Source organism: Periplaneta americana, chromosome 12 (assembly GCF_040183065.1).
Source record: "Periplaneta americana isolate PAMFEO1 chromosome 12, P.americana_PAMFEO1_priV1, whole genome shotgun sequence".
Taxonomy (NCBI): Eukaryota; Metazoa; Arthropoda; class Insecta; order Blattodea; family Blattidae; genus Periplaneta; species Periplaneta americana.
In genome coordinates this window covers 67,850,688-67,867,410 of record NC_091128.1, presented here as the reverse complement: position 1 = coordinate 67,867,410, position 16,723 = coordinate 67,850,688, and the positions used below count along the sequence as shown (strand labels likewise).

General features: G+C 35.6%; 1 protein-coding gene across 1 annotated transcript in view; it reads right to left on the bottom strand.

The window, feature by feature from the left end:
* The window catches only part of neb (kinesin family member nebbish), a 328,637-nt gene that overhangs the window by 2,866 nt on the left and 309,048 nt on the right, over positions 1-16,723 (bottom strand). The window contains exons 13-16 of the mRNA XM_069841473.1: positions 14,598-14,747; positions 14,351-14,512; positions 12,306-12,446; positions 4,605-4,716 (exon numbers count right to left, since the gene is read on the bottom strand). Coding sequence (XP_069697574.1) covers positions 4,605-4,716; positions 12,306-12,446; positions 14,351-14,512; positions 14,598-14,747 — 565 coding nt within the window. The remainder of the gene's footprint in view (positions 1-4,604; positions 4,717-12,305; positions 12,447-14,350; positions 14,513-14,597; positions 14,748-16,723) is intronic.

The following is a 16,723-nucleotide window of genomic DNA, read 5'->3' as shown; positions in this document are numbered from 1 at the left end:
GATGGTAACCAGGCAGAATCAACAACCAATGAAACAGACACAAATTTGATGTCTTCACAGTTACAATAATCCTGTATCACAAAAATTCAAATTCACTTTCCTAACACTTGTACATGAACACGAACAATATTTAAACAAAAAAGTGAATGTACAGAGCCATTATTATCAATGGTCTCAGTAAACAGTAGCCAACCGTGCCCTGCATGGTTTCCAGCGTGCATGTAACCATTTCTCCCGTGCAATCGACCTCCAGTAGCCATATGACATTTGGTGCACTTAGAAGTCATGTTATGAAACTCTCAATTCGAATGTACAATGTTGAGTGTATAAAGTTTAGTGATTATTGTGTATTTAGGTAATTCTCATTGTGTGAACATGTGTATATGTTCAATACGTACATAAAAGGCAGAAGCTCATATGCGAAAACAAGACTAAAATCTCGAATAAAGTTTCCAAACAGACCTGTGCCTTCTCCAAAACAATGAAAAGATTTGCTGAAAGATTTAAATAAACAGGCTCAGTGAAAAATCGAAAATCAAACAGAAAACATAGTGTTCTTACAGAAGAAAAATTAGATGAGACTGGTGAAAGATTAGAACATACCCCTCAAAAATCTCTAAAGCATTTAGCACATGAAACTGAAATATCTCAGTTTTCTGCAAGAAATGCAATAAAATTATTGAAACTGGGCTCCACGAAGTCCAGATCTAACACCCTGTGATTTTTATTTATGGGGAACACTGAAAGGTAGGGTTTATAGGAAAAATCTTCATTCTATAGATGAGCTAAAAGATTATATAGGAGAAGAAATCGAGGCTATCAATGATGTGGAACTTCAGAGTGTTGTTCATTAATTTATCAGGAGCATGTAAGTCCAAATTATTGAACATTTATTGTTAGTACTGTTATGTGTTATAGAAGTGCCAGAGGAAAGGTTACGTGTTCAGCGGAAACCATGCAGGGCGTGGCCGGCCTCTGTTTTTTGAAACCATTGATAATAATGGCTCTGTATTTATGAAGCACTTAGTCAATATTCCCGAAATATAACTTATAAGAAGGATCACAATACTTCCTTGCCTAGGCCTCCTACGATCCTATATACTATCAAAGAATACAGAAATATTGAACAATCATTAAGTCACTATTGTTAAAGTCACTGATTTTTGTTGTTTCAAAATAGTGGCGGGTTATACCAGACACTTTTATTTTCGTATGAAATGTTTCTGAAATAACATCATTTCGTTTTGCAGTCGTCACATTTGTAAAACACTGAACATCCAATGTGGGCCCCGCCTTTGCAGAAATTGCACTGTAGCCACTCTTCATCGAATGTTTCACCACAAATGACGCACTTAGTTTTTCCCTAGTCACTTTACTTGCTTAGCTTTACATTTTTCTGTTGTTTTTCTTCTTTCTCAGTGTCCAGTTGTAATGATCTTTTCGCTTTGACATTTTTCTCTTTCATTTTGTTGACATGTTGTTTGTCCATGCGTCCTCTTTTCAGGTCTATTGTGTTCATGTATGGGCTTGAAGTAGAATTTCACTCTGTGCTCCCTGACACTTTCTCTTGTTCATCTTTTCAACTGCCATACTGGGAAGAGGAGATTTGGTATTGAGAATGTTGGCATTGGACTGTGGTTTAGGGCTCATGCTACAGACAGGACTTCCAACTGACATTCTGGAAGTTTCTTTCTGTACTGCCAAAGAAGTGCTTGCTTGTGCTTCATCAGGGGCTTCAATTCGTATGGATGTTTCAGATGTGTTGAGGATAGAGGCTGGAACACATTTCAATTCAGTGGATATATCTCAATGCATCGAAATGCAGACTGAGCTATCTCCATCCTGCACACTTTGGTGAGTGCAGCATTCACAAGTCCAGAAACGTCTTTGATGGATGTTTTCAGTCTAGGGTACCTCCTTATCCATGCTGCACAACATCATTGTACACATTTTTAAATGTGTTTCATCAAAGCTCTGTCCAGGGGCTGGAGCGTATGTGTAGTGTACAGTGGTAGACTCGGCATGCGAATATGGTGTGCGCGAGCATACAGAATTACATCCAAGTTTTTGTGACTACAGTGTCTGTCGACAATCAGCAACACTGGATTGTCTTCACATGGATTTATGCATTATGTGAAAAGCTTAAGCCATTTCAAAAAGCCTTCTTTGCATCAAACGCACTTCCCTCAGGTGTGTCTTTGGTGAGATCATTGTCTACTCGTGCTCAGAGGAGAAATGAACTGCTTTCCGGATGCATTAAGACACAGGACAGTCACATTTTTACTCCTTTCACCGGAGGTCAATTTTCATACTTGTTTTTTCCCCTTTACAGCCAGAACCTTCAACTGGTTTTGATGAACTCCAGACACCCCAGTTTCATCCGCATTGAAAATTCTGGACTGGCTGAATGCAAAATTGTCCATTAGTTCTTCTAATTTGTTAAAAAGTAGATCAACTTGTTCCTTTCCGAAACCTCCAGCTTGCTGTAAGCTACTGCTTTCAGCTGTTCTAAAGGATAGTTCAGGGCATCTCTTCATGAATAATAAAAATCTTTTTCTGCCTTGTATTTATCCTTATTGAAATGATGAGGTATTTTGAGATGCTCTGCAAATTCAAACACTAGTTTGAGAAATTCATTTTTTGTCATGGACATGAGTTGACTGTCGAGACATTGGATATGGAAGTACGGCTGCATTTCCTGATCCTCGGTGAAAGTAGTTTTATATGTGTCCATATCGGAACTCAGAACAGACTCTTTTCCATCTTTAAGATTTTTAACGTGGTCACCAGAGCTAGGAAGTTGGTACCAAGACTGTTAAGTTGTATGAGCTTGGACTATATTTCTAGCAAATGAAAAGTAGTAGCACAGCTCTCAATGTCATTGAACCAGAATGACAAATGTGTACAGCCGGATGGTAACCAAACATTTGCTCCAATCGTCCACGGCCTTAGAACAAAAAAAATAATAAACGAATAATATATTTAAAAAAAAAAAGGAATTTGTAATTATAAATTTCGTAATTCCCAATCTAAAATAATTTACCCATACATATAAAAGTAACATACAAAGTATACAATTATGATTCTAGCCTCATTATATTGAATAATTAATATTTTCATTTTATCAAAAGAAATACTCCTTGTACTCTGAAAATATTCGTTCTATGTCACAAGACGTTACTGGAGCAAATCTCAAATATGATACAGAATTTCTTACTATTATCAAGTGAACAACTACTTTGTGAATCTAATCTAGTGCATCTCGTATGTGGCACATATTAAACCTATAATGATTTTCAAGAAAATTTTTCATTTCTATTGTAATGACGGCTAGGAAGTTCGTACTGTAATTCTGATGTTGAACTTGGACTGTAACGCAACCAAATGCATAGCAGCATGAGATATCAACATTTAACGAAGAATAATCCGAGAAAAAATTAATGTGTTGCACACTCCTGTTTGCATAATTATTTAATAACAGATGAGTTTACTTTTTTTGGAATCATGTGTAACATTAACATTATGTATATAATACAATAATAACAGAATCGCTAACTATTCACGACTGTACACAGCTCCTCAGAATGATACTATGCATTGTTTATGTGAACTGTATATCGCTATAGCGCGAGCAGGATGAAACATCTATACTCCTCACTGTACTCAACTGAGATCTACTGTTTCGGTATGAACTTCCAACCTAATGAACTTTTCAATACAGAAAACCATTATGTGGTTTCCCTAATTGACGTTATCATGCACATAACTTTTTGAGCAGCTAGTTTCATATTGTCATCATTCTGCTTTCCTCTATTTCTTTCATTTTTACCTGTGGAAATAATAAAACAAAAATTACAACACTTTATTATTTAAATGCAACCGTCTGGTATCACCCTCTTATTATGTGTCTGATATCACCGAACTATTTTGTTGTTTAGTCAACTGTCTGAAGACAGATCTGAACCTCACAAGTGATATTAACAAGGCACCACTTATGAGGCAACTAGGCCAGGAGATAATGGGGTAGGCTAGCAGTTGCTTTCTTCCTCCATTGCTTACATCATCGATTAGCTACATATTACACTAATCAGACATCAGATGCATACAAACAATTGTTCTTCTTCTGACACATATCGTCAAATGAGATGTACTGCCTGATAATAGATATATATATATATTAGCCAAAACATCAATCAGAGGCAACAACTATCTTCATGCACCAATATTTTGGCACAGGAAGGAACAAAATAAGTTAGAACTTGCTACAAGTCTAGAACTCACAGCAACCTGACTTGCACTGACCCCTACATATGTCTCAGTGGGAGGTCGACAGGACAAGGGGTGGCCAATTGTTACAGTCGAGAACTTATCACCGTCCGATATCACACGACTTTCCCCTATATCTTACTCTGAATAATGTGTTCAGATCTATTTTTAATGTTGTAAATACAATACAATGAATTAGATCTACAGTGAGATTATTTCATGAACCGAATTTTACAGTCTGTGCCTTTATTTGGTCTTCCATTCAATTGTGTAATCGGCAGTTATTCTTATTTACAAGCCAGTTTGACTTTCTGTTGATATGAGTTTATCCAACGTACCTGCTGTACTAGTATTATCCATCACTGAAGAACCATCAGGCGAACTTCCCAGCACTGCATCTTCATCTTCCCATGACACATCAATATTGGACAATTCCTTCAAACTATCATTCTGGAGAAGAATAATAAGAAAAAAGCTTGTACTTGTTATTTATAGTGTAACAACTTTAAATTTGTATGCAGTTCATTTTTCAATGCAATATAACCCCAATTATTTGTTTACTAACTAACTGACTGACGAATTATTATAAGTTTTTCTTTATTTATTTATTTTTTTTTTGTGTTGGCAGCAATTCAGCTATGTATCAAGGAACGGGTTTGGGTAACGACAATGGTACAATGTACAATACTTTGTCGATGTTAATAACTTGTACAGACCCAGAAACAGAATTTGTGCCACCTGAATTCTGTTTCTGGGTCTGTACCATTATAGAGTTGCCGAAAAGAGTCTTCCCTTACAAGCATTTCATTGTTCAATTTCAGACAGTACCTTTCTCTGACTTTCTTGCCATCTACAAAATGTGAATGAATATAAAACGAAATTAAAATAAAGATACAGAAAAAAAAGTTACTGAGAATGCTATGCAGAGAGTTTAGATATGGAAAGAAGTTTTGTAAATAACGCAAATAAACTGACATTTTCATTCTTCCTTATTTTTATGCATCGGCAGTTATGTTTATCTAGCATAATCCTGCATAACATGCAGACAACAGTGGTTGTATTGTGTTGGTCTTATAATGTTAAACACAGAATAATGTGCTTTTCAGTGTTACAAACAGGGCTGGTGATTATCCCCCTTGCTTTTCAACATTTATATGGATAATATATTAATAAATTTAAATAAGAAAATACATCCTGGTATCAAATTTAACTATAATAACAGAGTCAATATCCTACTCTTTGCTTATTGAACAAGAAAGTAAAAATTTCCTCCAGAAAATTATGTTTGACATTTAAAAATTAAGTGACAGTTACGGATTCAAAATTTATATGTCACAAACAAAAGTGATGATGGCTTTTATAAGAAGACTAGCTATAAGCACCTGACGCTTCTGTTTTTAATTAAACTGGTTATTAGACTTTTTGGAAATCTCAGAAACTCAACTATAGACAACCAAAACGAATTGTCTTTTGAAGCATTTCCTCACTATATTAGTGTTTCTTTGGAATCTTTAATGACTTCAAAATACCAAATTTTTTTTATTATGTCCCCCTTTATTCTCTCTTTTTTTTTAATTTATTTCCTGAACAGAATTAACAACAACATTAAAATAAATCTGACAACCAAAACTTGAATTTAAACAATTAATAACCAATTGGAATACAGTATTTAAGATTCCCTTTGTGTCACACCACAACACATTTATCACGTTATCCATTAGACTCTCTCAATCAAACATAATCCATACCAAGCATTGCAAGCTCCAGACCTCCGGTTTAACTTGATTACTGCCTAGCACAAACTCGGCCCACAGTCCATCTTACCACGTTAGCTGAATATGTCTGCTCCAGCAGCCGTATCAAAACAACCTTTTTTTTCCTCTGCTCGCTCTGAGCATGCTCAACCCCCCACTCCCGCCTCCACCATCCAGGTGAGGGCGGAAGGCGATCGACGCATGCGCACAGAAATAATCAGAAACTGCTACACCGAAAGTCGTTTTCTAAACATAAGTATTACATTCTGCCGGATTACAAGGGAAGCCAGCCAAACATACCGTTGAATAAAGATGAATCTTTACAAAGCGCCACCTACATGAATTAATGAACTTCTTAGTCAAATGTCTGTCAAGTTTCACTCAATTTAAAACAGCTGTAGATCTTACTTACTTACAAATGGCTTTTAGGAAATCCGCAGATTCATTGCCGCCCTCATATAAGCCCGCCATCGGTTCCTATCCTGTGTAAGATTAATCCAGTCTCTACAATCATATCCCACCTCCCTCAAATCAATTTTAATATTATCCTCCCATCTACGCCTCGGCCTCCCCAAAGGTCCTTTTCCCTTCCGGCTTCCCAAGTAACACTCTCTATGCATTTTTCGATTCGCCCGTACATGCTACATGCCCTGCCCATTTCAAACGTCTAGATTTAATGTTCCTAATTATGGCAGGTGAAGAATACAATGCTTGCAGTTCTGTTTTGTGTAACTTTCTCCATTCTCTTGTAACTTCATCCCTCTTAGCCCCAAATATTTTCCTAAGAACCTTATTTTCAAACACTCTTAATCTCTGTTCCTCTCTCAAAGTGAGAGTCCAAGTGTCACACCCATACAGAACAACCTGTAATTTAACTGTTTTATAAATTCTAACTTTAAGATTTTTTGACAGCAGACTAGATGACGCATATATATGTATGTGGTGTGTGTGTGTGTGTGTGTGTGTATATATATATATATATATTTATTTATTTACTTATTTATTGTGGTGTAGTAAGCCCATCAAGCCTTCTCTTCCACACCACCAGAAATACAAATAAAATAATAAAAAATTCAAACTATAAATAAAGTAAAACGAAAATATACAGTATGCATTGTTTTGAAGTTCAGCAAAACAAAAACACAACCCTCAGTCCCTATACACCCACTTAGCTTTGTCTCAATGTTCTACAGATCTTACATTTTATCTCTGCCAGTCAGTGACGTTAAATTTCAAGTGCCTTATCTTAGTTGTGGGCGTCAGCGTATTAAAACACATTACAACCTTTCTACTGTCTCCTTTCCTCCCGCCCGCAAATGTGACATTGTACAGAGGCATATATAAAATAATTATAAGATTTGTGCATTGATCTGAAGCTGTTTTAACGTGCCTTTCTCGTAATTTCATGTCTATGTGTGCTTTGACTTGAATTACAGAGATAGCTGACGATAAATAGGGAATTCCCTTGTTCTCAGTCTGAACCCGTTGGGGTGTCATCATGAGCTGAAATTTATCTCTCTATCGGTCATACCCAAGAATCAATCTATACGTATATAATTTAACTAGTACTGCCACTTGACAGCCGTATGCCTGATTATATCAAACTCGGTTTTTTTTTAAATAGACTATGACTTGAAAACTTGTATCTCACAAATTCAGAACATATGTTGTTGTTGCTGTTGACCAATGCTAAGGTTCTTGGATTTCTTCCATTCTCCTGCGGACGTCCCAATAGTATTTGGAGAGCTGCGATTTGTTGATTATTTTATTTTTTTATATACAGAATACAGATACAGTATAATTTCGCAAGAATTCATTATTTAACATAAAGAATAATATTCTGAGAGACATATTAAGAGATTGTTCTTTCCACAAAGCTTAACATATAATTTCGCAATAACACAGTTTTGGACATGAAAAACAATATTTTGAGAGATATATATTTTAGAATTAATACAGTGTTGTTTTCAGTGGGCTCACATACCGCCACCTTCTCTGTGTTGCATTTTTCATCACGGGACCAATAACTGTGATAATAATTAAATGTTTTTAGCAAAATTTTTCTTTGAATTCTGCTTATGCTTAGAAAGTCAAGTTGGACGAAAAAGAGGTTAAAAACGACAAAATTCTGTCCACTGGACAGTAATCTTCTCCTCATCTGCTATACAGAGTATATATTCTACACAGAGTTCCACAACTTTTTTCTCCAGAAAAAAAAAAGTACTGTGTGTGTGTGTATATATACAGGGTGGATGTGAAATAACTTTGCAGAATGAAAGGGAGAATAGGGTATGTTTAAATGAATAGAAAACCTATGTTACATTTTGTGGTTAAATGCACGGTTAATTAGAAAATTAGGTTCGAAGTTCCAGCAGCCTGGCAACCTCGCAGCTAAAAGTCTCCTTTGTAATGCAATACAGATATGAGGTCAACAAACGCAGTGTACATGTACTGTCTCGCGCTCCCTACTCTAGCTACAATGTTGTGATGTGGATTGCATCGTTCAGTGGCTTGAAATTAGTGGTCTTTAAATTAAATTTACACGAATTCTGCCCACTTTATTGAAATATGACAGAGAGTAAATGATTCTTAATTAGATTTTCTATTGATATGGACAAAAATCACGATCCAATTCGCAATTGTTACCGAATAAGAGGATATTAAACATTTGGGAAAAAAGATTTTTTTCTGAGAAAACTACTAACTTTCCATCAATATGGTATTACAGTTTTTTGTTACATACAACATGAGCTATTCGCTCTAAAAATTTGCAGGGTTATTTCACTTCCGTCCTTGGCTATAGTTTTGGAACGTTTTGAGCTCTCACCGCAGAAATCTACAAAGCAATGTGCATGTGAGACTGGGATTAGCAGAACCAGCGTATGTCGTATTATTAAAACAGCAAAGTTGAAAGTTTTCATCGCAAGTCTTTTGGATGCATTAAATGAAGATGAGCCTGATTGGAGAATGCAGTACTGTGAACGGTTTCGGAACACGATGCAAGAGGATGAGGCCTTTGTATGGGGAGTTGTTTGGTCCACAATTTAAGTTGAACGGAACTGTTAACCAGCATAACTGTGTCTACTGGTGTGCAAACAATCCACATGTTTTTGTGGAAAGGCTGTTAATTTACCTGGAATTAATGTTTGGTGTGGGTTGTCATGTAGGGGTCTAATAGGACCATTCTTTTTTGATGGAACAATAACTGGCCAAGTGTACCTGAACATGTTACGCACATCCGTCTTAGCTGCCATTCGCACACTCTATGGAAATGAGAACTTTTACTTCCACCACATTACCACAGAGATGTACGTGTGTACCTTGATGACAATCTTCCAGGGCACTGGATAGGACGAAGAGGTCTGATTGAGTTTCCACCACGTTCTCCGGATCTAACTCTGTTGGACTCTTACCTATGGGGAACTCATAAGAATGTTGTATACCATAGAAAATCAGCTACACTGGCAGCACTTCGGGAAGAAATTGAAATGCATGTGCTGCAATCGCTGAGGACACTTTCACAAACATTGCTCAAACAGTAGTTCAACATACTTAGAAGTGTGTCGATGCCAGTGGCGGCTGGTGCTTAAAAATTTTGTTCGTTTACTTTCTTACTACAAAATATTTGGCCTATCATGCTACAGTCGTAAAAATTTGCAAAAACTCACCTATTTATTTCCACAATATTTTCCCAGAAGAATCTCTTCGTAGTGTCATTAGAGCGTATCCGTTCATAAATGAAAGGAATATTCGCACTGAACTTTCAGTTATTTATGGCACTGACAAGTTCAGAAACATTTCAGGCTGTGTGTCTCTAATGGAATTTTTCAGAGACAACAATTTATGTTCAACTTTCGGCGAGTGTACAAAATTACTAGAAATTTTACTAACTATCTCTATGACGACTTTAGAGGATGAAAGATGTTTTCCTGCTCTCCTCCGAACAAAACACAAGGAAAACAGGACAAAGATTTTCTTATTTCACAGTAACATAACCACTGAAACTTCTTGTACATGTCAGAATTGAATTTTCTGTTAAACGACCTGGTTTTGGTTTTCACACACTGCAAAATTTCAAGGTTCGGAGTCGACCTACCAAGACGCTTAATTTCCCACTTCTCTTCTAAGCTGCGCGATGAAAATGCATCTTCTATTAAAGATTGAATTGTATTCATCTTAACTAGGGCCTATTTAATATAGTAGAATAACACAAACAACACAATTTATTAAAACAGCTTCTTACGCACCACCACGTGCTCTCAACCAACTCTACTCAAGTAACAGCAGTAAAATGGAAAGCAAAAACACCAATAAAATACAAGCTCACCCTCTACCCTAAAAGAAAAACTTGTTTTCGCGCCTAACTGCAGTCGCAGGGCGGGCATGTTCTGTCTCTGCCTCATTCATTGTCACTCATCAGTAGCTCTGTGAGCTACTGCCATCTGTTTCCATTTTCAAAGCTCGTTTACCTCCCTGTTCGTTTATCAACAACTTAAAATCCACGCTGGACAACACCCTTCTCATCCCCTCGCCCCGAAGAGATACCCAAGATCAAGCCAGTCTCCATAAGAAGTACGGTCGTTTACTTTGGAAAGTCAATGATGAGGCTCCTACAAACGATTATAGTTGGATGAGAAACTTACTACAGCTGATCATACTAATCCTGTACTTACTTGTTAGACCACTATAATTTAACTTGTATTTTAAACCAAAATATCCGTAAATTTTTTTAAGTGTAGCGCAAACTTGCTACAACCTTAAGGAGCCGCGCCTGGTCGACGCCCATGGTGGACATTTTGAGCAACTGTTGTAACTGTAAAAGTCTAAGATGATTAGTGCTCATCATTTTCTATTTGTGTGAATTCAGCTTTGTTATGTTAACATAGTTTTTTCTTTGCTTGAAGTGTGTATACATTTTTTTGGCACCCTCTGTATATGTTTAAGTGTGCTTACTCGAAAGCAAGTTACATAATTGACAAGATATAGCGTTTGTAAGTTAATGCTTACAATTTTGAACTTTATTTGAATAAGGCCATTACAAATGCTAGTTACACTGCAGTTGCTTAAAATCGAAAGACATGTTTCTGTCATAGGAATATGTGGGATAAAAACATCTTTCGTTTTTCCAGTTAATACTGTCACTTCTATTACATTTTGCACGAGTTTTTGATACTAATTCTTGTTCCACTGCATAATTTTGGTGAATTAGTATTCCGCAATAGTACTATTGATGATTCAATATTAAGTATTAAATTATGTGGTAGAAATCCTTGTTGTTTCAAAGAATTCAGTTGGATAAACACAACCTGCTTACTATCTACAACTGTATCGAGAAACTCATAATACGGTCCTGGACTGCATAAAGATACTTATTGCATGAATTGCCTAGATTTTGGCCTTCATGATGTATCAACAGTGTTATTCAATTTCGTGTTATTTTTTTCCATGGGCTCGTGAAACTCGATGTTGAATACAACAGACAATAATAAAGAACAATCTCGTAAATGCATTTGAGGAAATTGTACAAGAAAGCAAAATAACTTATTCCTTTTATATCCCAGCTAACAACTGTTATGTATTTCTTAATTGTAAAATATAGGAAGATTTGCACACTCATGAAGTGTTATCAGCAGATGCTTTTTGAAAATATACACAGATTTAACATTCGGTAAAAATTGGACTTCTGGAGTTTTAGAAGTAAGCCGACAGACGATATATTCTGTGTGGAAACACTGTGGCTGTCTCAACATACACTTTTTTTATTATCTTGTGAAAGCCACTTATCCGGTAACATATATTACAGTTGTAACCAAATTTATTTTCATCAAAGTGTTTATTTAACTAATAAAGTATCTCTTTATAACAAGATCTATCTTTATCACTTACATTTAGTGAGGTATTACTGGATAGTAATTCTGTATTATATAATTATAATTACACTGATCTACAGATTGCATTAAGTAAGAGGTTAATAAGTTCACGACTGATGCTGAATGGACTCAAATATGGTACTTTTGAAGGCAAATTGATTTCTTGAAACTGAGAATGCTGTCCATTTAGAGGAAGAATATCTGAAACAAATTTACCTAGTACTCAGGCCAGCATCAGGTCACTATAATATAAATTATAGAAAGAAAGAAGGGTGAAGACTGAGGAATACAATGCTTAAAAAAGTAAGAAAATTAGTAACATATACACAAATAGTTACAAGTCCTTCATTTCTCATACATTAGTAATGAGAGTAAAATTGTAAAATTACTCTATACAGAAATAAAAATAACTAACCGGCTCATAATCCCGCAATTGATGAAGCCACTGGAGGAAAGAAGATGGTGTCCAATATGCAATCATATGTTTGCTTAAATCACGAACTCTTACTGTTGGTCCATTACTTGACTTGTCAAAAACGTGCTGCTGCTTAAATTCCTGCAAAAACAGAGTAGAAAAATAATTGGCAAATAACTTCAAAGGCTATATACACTGAGGTAACATAAAAAATGTTTTTAGAAAGAGATAAAACCAGACTCAAAATCAACGTTTTCACGAACCAGAATGCTCTGTTATTTTCTTGGATACGGTGATGCTGATCACAATGACGGCATTAATGACCAGTGAGATGACACAGAGTATTACCATGATATATATATATATTTTTTTTTTCGAACATATGTCTCCGAAAATTTTCATTCATTTATCATGTTTATACAGACGAAATCACGAATGTTAATCACGTCATTCAACCGAAAAAAAAAATTGAATACAATACAAACATTTTAAATAATTTGTTTCAATGCATATTTTATTACTAGCGAAAAAGAATAATTTCTAACAATACTTTTATGACAGGAGAATTTGTTTCGCAAAGTCTTTGAAATGAACATTCAGGTCGCAGTTAAACAATAAGAAATCAGACTTGCTGCCTAGCAGTGATCTAAAACATCTGATTATTATCTCGATATAGATTGATAAAGTGTGCTGAGTTTTGGTTCTTTTAATTTCATTAACGTCGCACCATTGTTCAGAACCTCAACAATACTCAATGCAGAATCAAATATATCAAAGGCATGCTGCAAAAGTATTATAAATTAGTGAGAGCTTATACAAATATAATAATTAATAAAGCAGTACCATCAATATTTTTAACAATTTAATTCACTCTTAACCGAAAAATGTATTGAAATATATCTAATTAATACCAAATTAAAACAAACCACAACAGACAATAGCCATTTCTCATGAGACGGAATGGAAAGATTCCTGCATTCCAGTCCATGTCGATCCTTAAGGTACGGTCACACATCGCTACTTTTGCAGTGCAACTTTTGTACTGCAGCTGCAAAAGTTGCGTGTCGTGTTCACAAGTAAGCCAAAAGTAGCACGCTGCACGCTACTTTTCGTGCTGCGCAACCCGAGTGCTGCAAAAGTTGCAACTGGAGGTTGCAAGTCTGTTCACACACAAGGCGCTACTTTTGCAGCTGCAGTCATGCTGCAGGTTTCCATCTCCGTGTTGACTTCTCAATATACATTTTGTGGTTATGTTCGCATTATTAAGAAACTCATGCGAAAGCTTCCTTATCTATTATTTGCTTTTCTGTCGTATCTAGTATTCAGAAATTGACATTATTTTTTACTATAAAGCTTTTAAAAACGCATATATACTTAAATGATAACCAACAGTATATTCACGTAATCAATGTTGGCAACCCTCCTGTTTGGAAGTACGCTACGGAAAATTTAAAAAATGAATTATATCGTCAGCAATTATGCTCAGACTGTGTTGTGTATTTAATAACTGTTACAAATAATTTATTTTCATCACATTTAACATTAAAATATATCCAAACAATAGAAGTATCATTGGCACATTTGGGTGGTAACACTGGTCGCAACCGCAGCAAAAGTTTCAACAAAACCGATATCAAAAATGCTGCGGCTGCAACCCTGAGAACCCTGTTCACACGTCGCTACTTTTAAGCTGCGCACAGCATGGAAAAGTAGCGGGCAGCAGGTTTGGCAGCCGCTACTTTTCGGGTTGCACCGTTGTTCACATGTCGCAGTACAAGAGTTACACAGTTTTTTGTACTGCATCGCTGCAAAAGTAGCGATGTGTGACCATATCTTTAGGTAAAAAACAGTGGCCAGCATGCAGTGTAACTCAAACAACCCCTACTTCTCTTCCGTGCTATTCTGGAATTTAAAACCTGTTCAAGCTGGTGTATACGAGTGTGATGTCTCTATTCATGGAGCCGTGTGACTGAACTTATGGAAATAAATGAATCTGTTATATACATCAGAAAAGTATCTGTTGCTTCACATAGTATGTTACTTACAAAATTTATATCCAGCTCTTTACAACGCTGATTGGCTTCACGAACTGCTACAGTGAGCTCATGTAGACCTCTGCAGTCCGAGTTATCTAACAGCTGACTAGTTTCGAATTTTCCAATGCTGTCATTCATTGTTCCACTTTCGTTAAGCACAGCTTCGAGTTCCTAAACAATCAATAATATGGAGATAATATATTTTACCAAAAATGCTCATGCCAGGTATTGAAACTGATTGTACAATTATTCCTACCTGCAGAAGGGTGCTCTTATAAGGAGTAACAATAATGTCACTGTTATATTCTTCACGATATTTTTTAACCTCAGCTTCTAGCTTAATCTTTTGGATCTCCAATTCATCTTTCTCCCCCTGCATCTCAGCGAGAGCATTTTTGTGTTGTTCCTGCATAATATACATGAATGATTATGATTGTACATTAAGACTATAAAGAAAAAAAATGTTACAAAATAAAAAAACTGTCAACAAATTTACAACAGTTATGGAATCATCATTCTATGAAATTCATTTAATGTACAGAGTGTCCACAAATTATGTTTACAACTTTAACTCTAAATAAAAAATAAGGAAGTGAGGTATCACAGTTTTGTTTGTTTCATTTATAAGAGACTCAAATTTGTTGTTTAAGTTGGTTTTCAGGTGTGCTAAATAAATGGTGAAGAGGTGAGGTCAAATTTCCGCAAAATGACTATCATATTCCATTCACAGAAGGCACAGTATGTTTCCTGGTTAATAGAGATAAGATCAGATACACAGGTCCAACGAAATGTCTGGACGAAATAGGGTGAAGGGAAGCACTACCAAGACCAACAATCCGTGAATGTCACAGAAAGTTTATGGAAACTGGTAGCGAAGGGCTTTGGCAACCAAGCACAATAGAAGAGATGTTTAACGTGTTCGTGAAACTTTTATTTATTTTTTTTTTTTTGTAGCCTTATAAAATCTGTTCGTAATGCAGCTAGGCATTCAACTGTACACAAGGTGTTGCGCAAAATTTTCGACTGTATGCTTACAAAGTGCAGTTACTGCAGACAAAGATAAACATGTATGTGTGTCGTATTGAGTGATGAGGCAACATTTCATGTTTCAAGATTATTGAACAGGTATAACTGTAGAATTTAGAGGTCTGGAGTAGTCATTTTGTGGAAACGTGATCTTACCTCTTCACCACTTACACAGCACACCTCAAAATCAATATAAACGAAGCTTTGAGATTGTCTTTTAAATAGGAGGGAGGAGTAATACTTCGCTCCATTATTTTGTTATTTAGAGTTGAAATTATTAAGATAATTTGTGGACACAGTGTACATTGTTTAAATGCACAATTCTACTGTATATTTCGTTAATACTTTGTACATTATCAAAACATTAACAAAATAATAATGCCTGTTAGACATATTTTAATGTTATGGCCTTCTATGTTAGACAAGACAGGAAAGTCTCCACCAACAAAGTAACTCAGTTTTGTGCATACAGATCCCAATAGATGTCAATGCTAAAGCACAGCCGTTGTAAACTCACATTGAAAAGACGAACGTAATACCAAATCTAATTATTTTATACATACCATACCAATACTGTAGTAGCGATGATAAATATGGCACAGTAATGATTTAAGGATTGTGTTCAGTGTTTTTAACAGGTCAAACTTACCCATCAATTTTCTAGCAGTATGGTACAATGTAAATTGTAAAGTTATCTTATGTTACCACAATGAAAGTGCATTTACATTACATTCCAATACAGATGTTTTAAAGAGACATCAGGCAATTCAAAGTCAAGCATAAATACAGATTGTATTGGACTTGGCACATTCACGTACCCATTTTTGGCTATTCTGCTTGCCATTAGGTCCGAGTTTCTTGCGCTTAAACCTAGCTAAGAGTGATAAAAATCTGGCATGCCTTTCTTTGCTTTGGAAATGAAATGTAGAGCTGTGAATCTTGTGTTACAGATTTATAATAAGTAAAAGAACTCTGTCTAAGAGGGTTCTAGACTAAACTTACCAGCCATTTCTCGCCCACATCAAAATATAGACGTAATGCAATATGCTCATATAGTTGACTTACGTGTTTGTAAGTCTATTCAATTTTCCACGTTCAGTTCATACCACCTATTTAGCAACTGTCATTTGTGACTATACTAATAATGTGGCATTTGTGCTTATATCAATTTAGGTTTGCATAATAGAGTGGTATAGGAAAATTCGCGGGGGAGGGGGAGAAAAGGCATAAGGAATACACGATTTATTAGTATCTTACATAAATTCACAACATAGATTCTTAATAAATCTAAAAAAAAATCTTTTACCATTTTGAATATTTGTTACAGATAAAAATCAATAGTGTGAATATACCTTA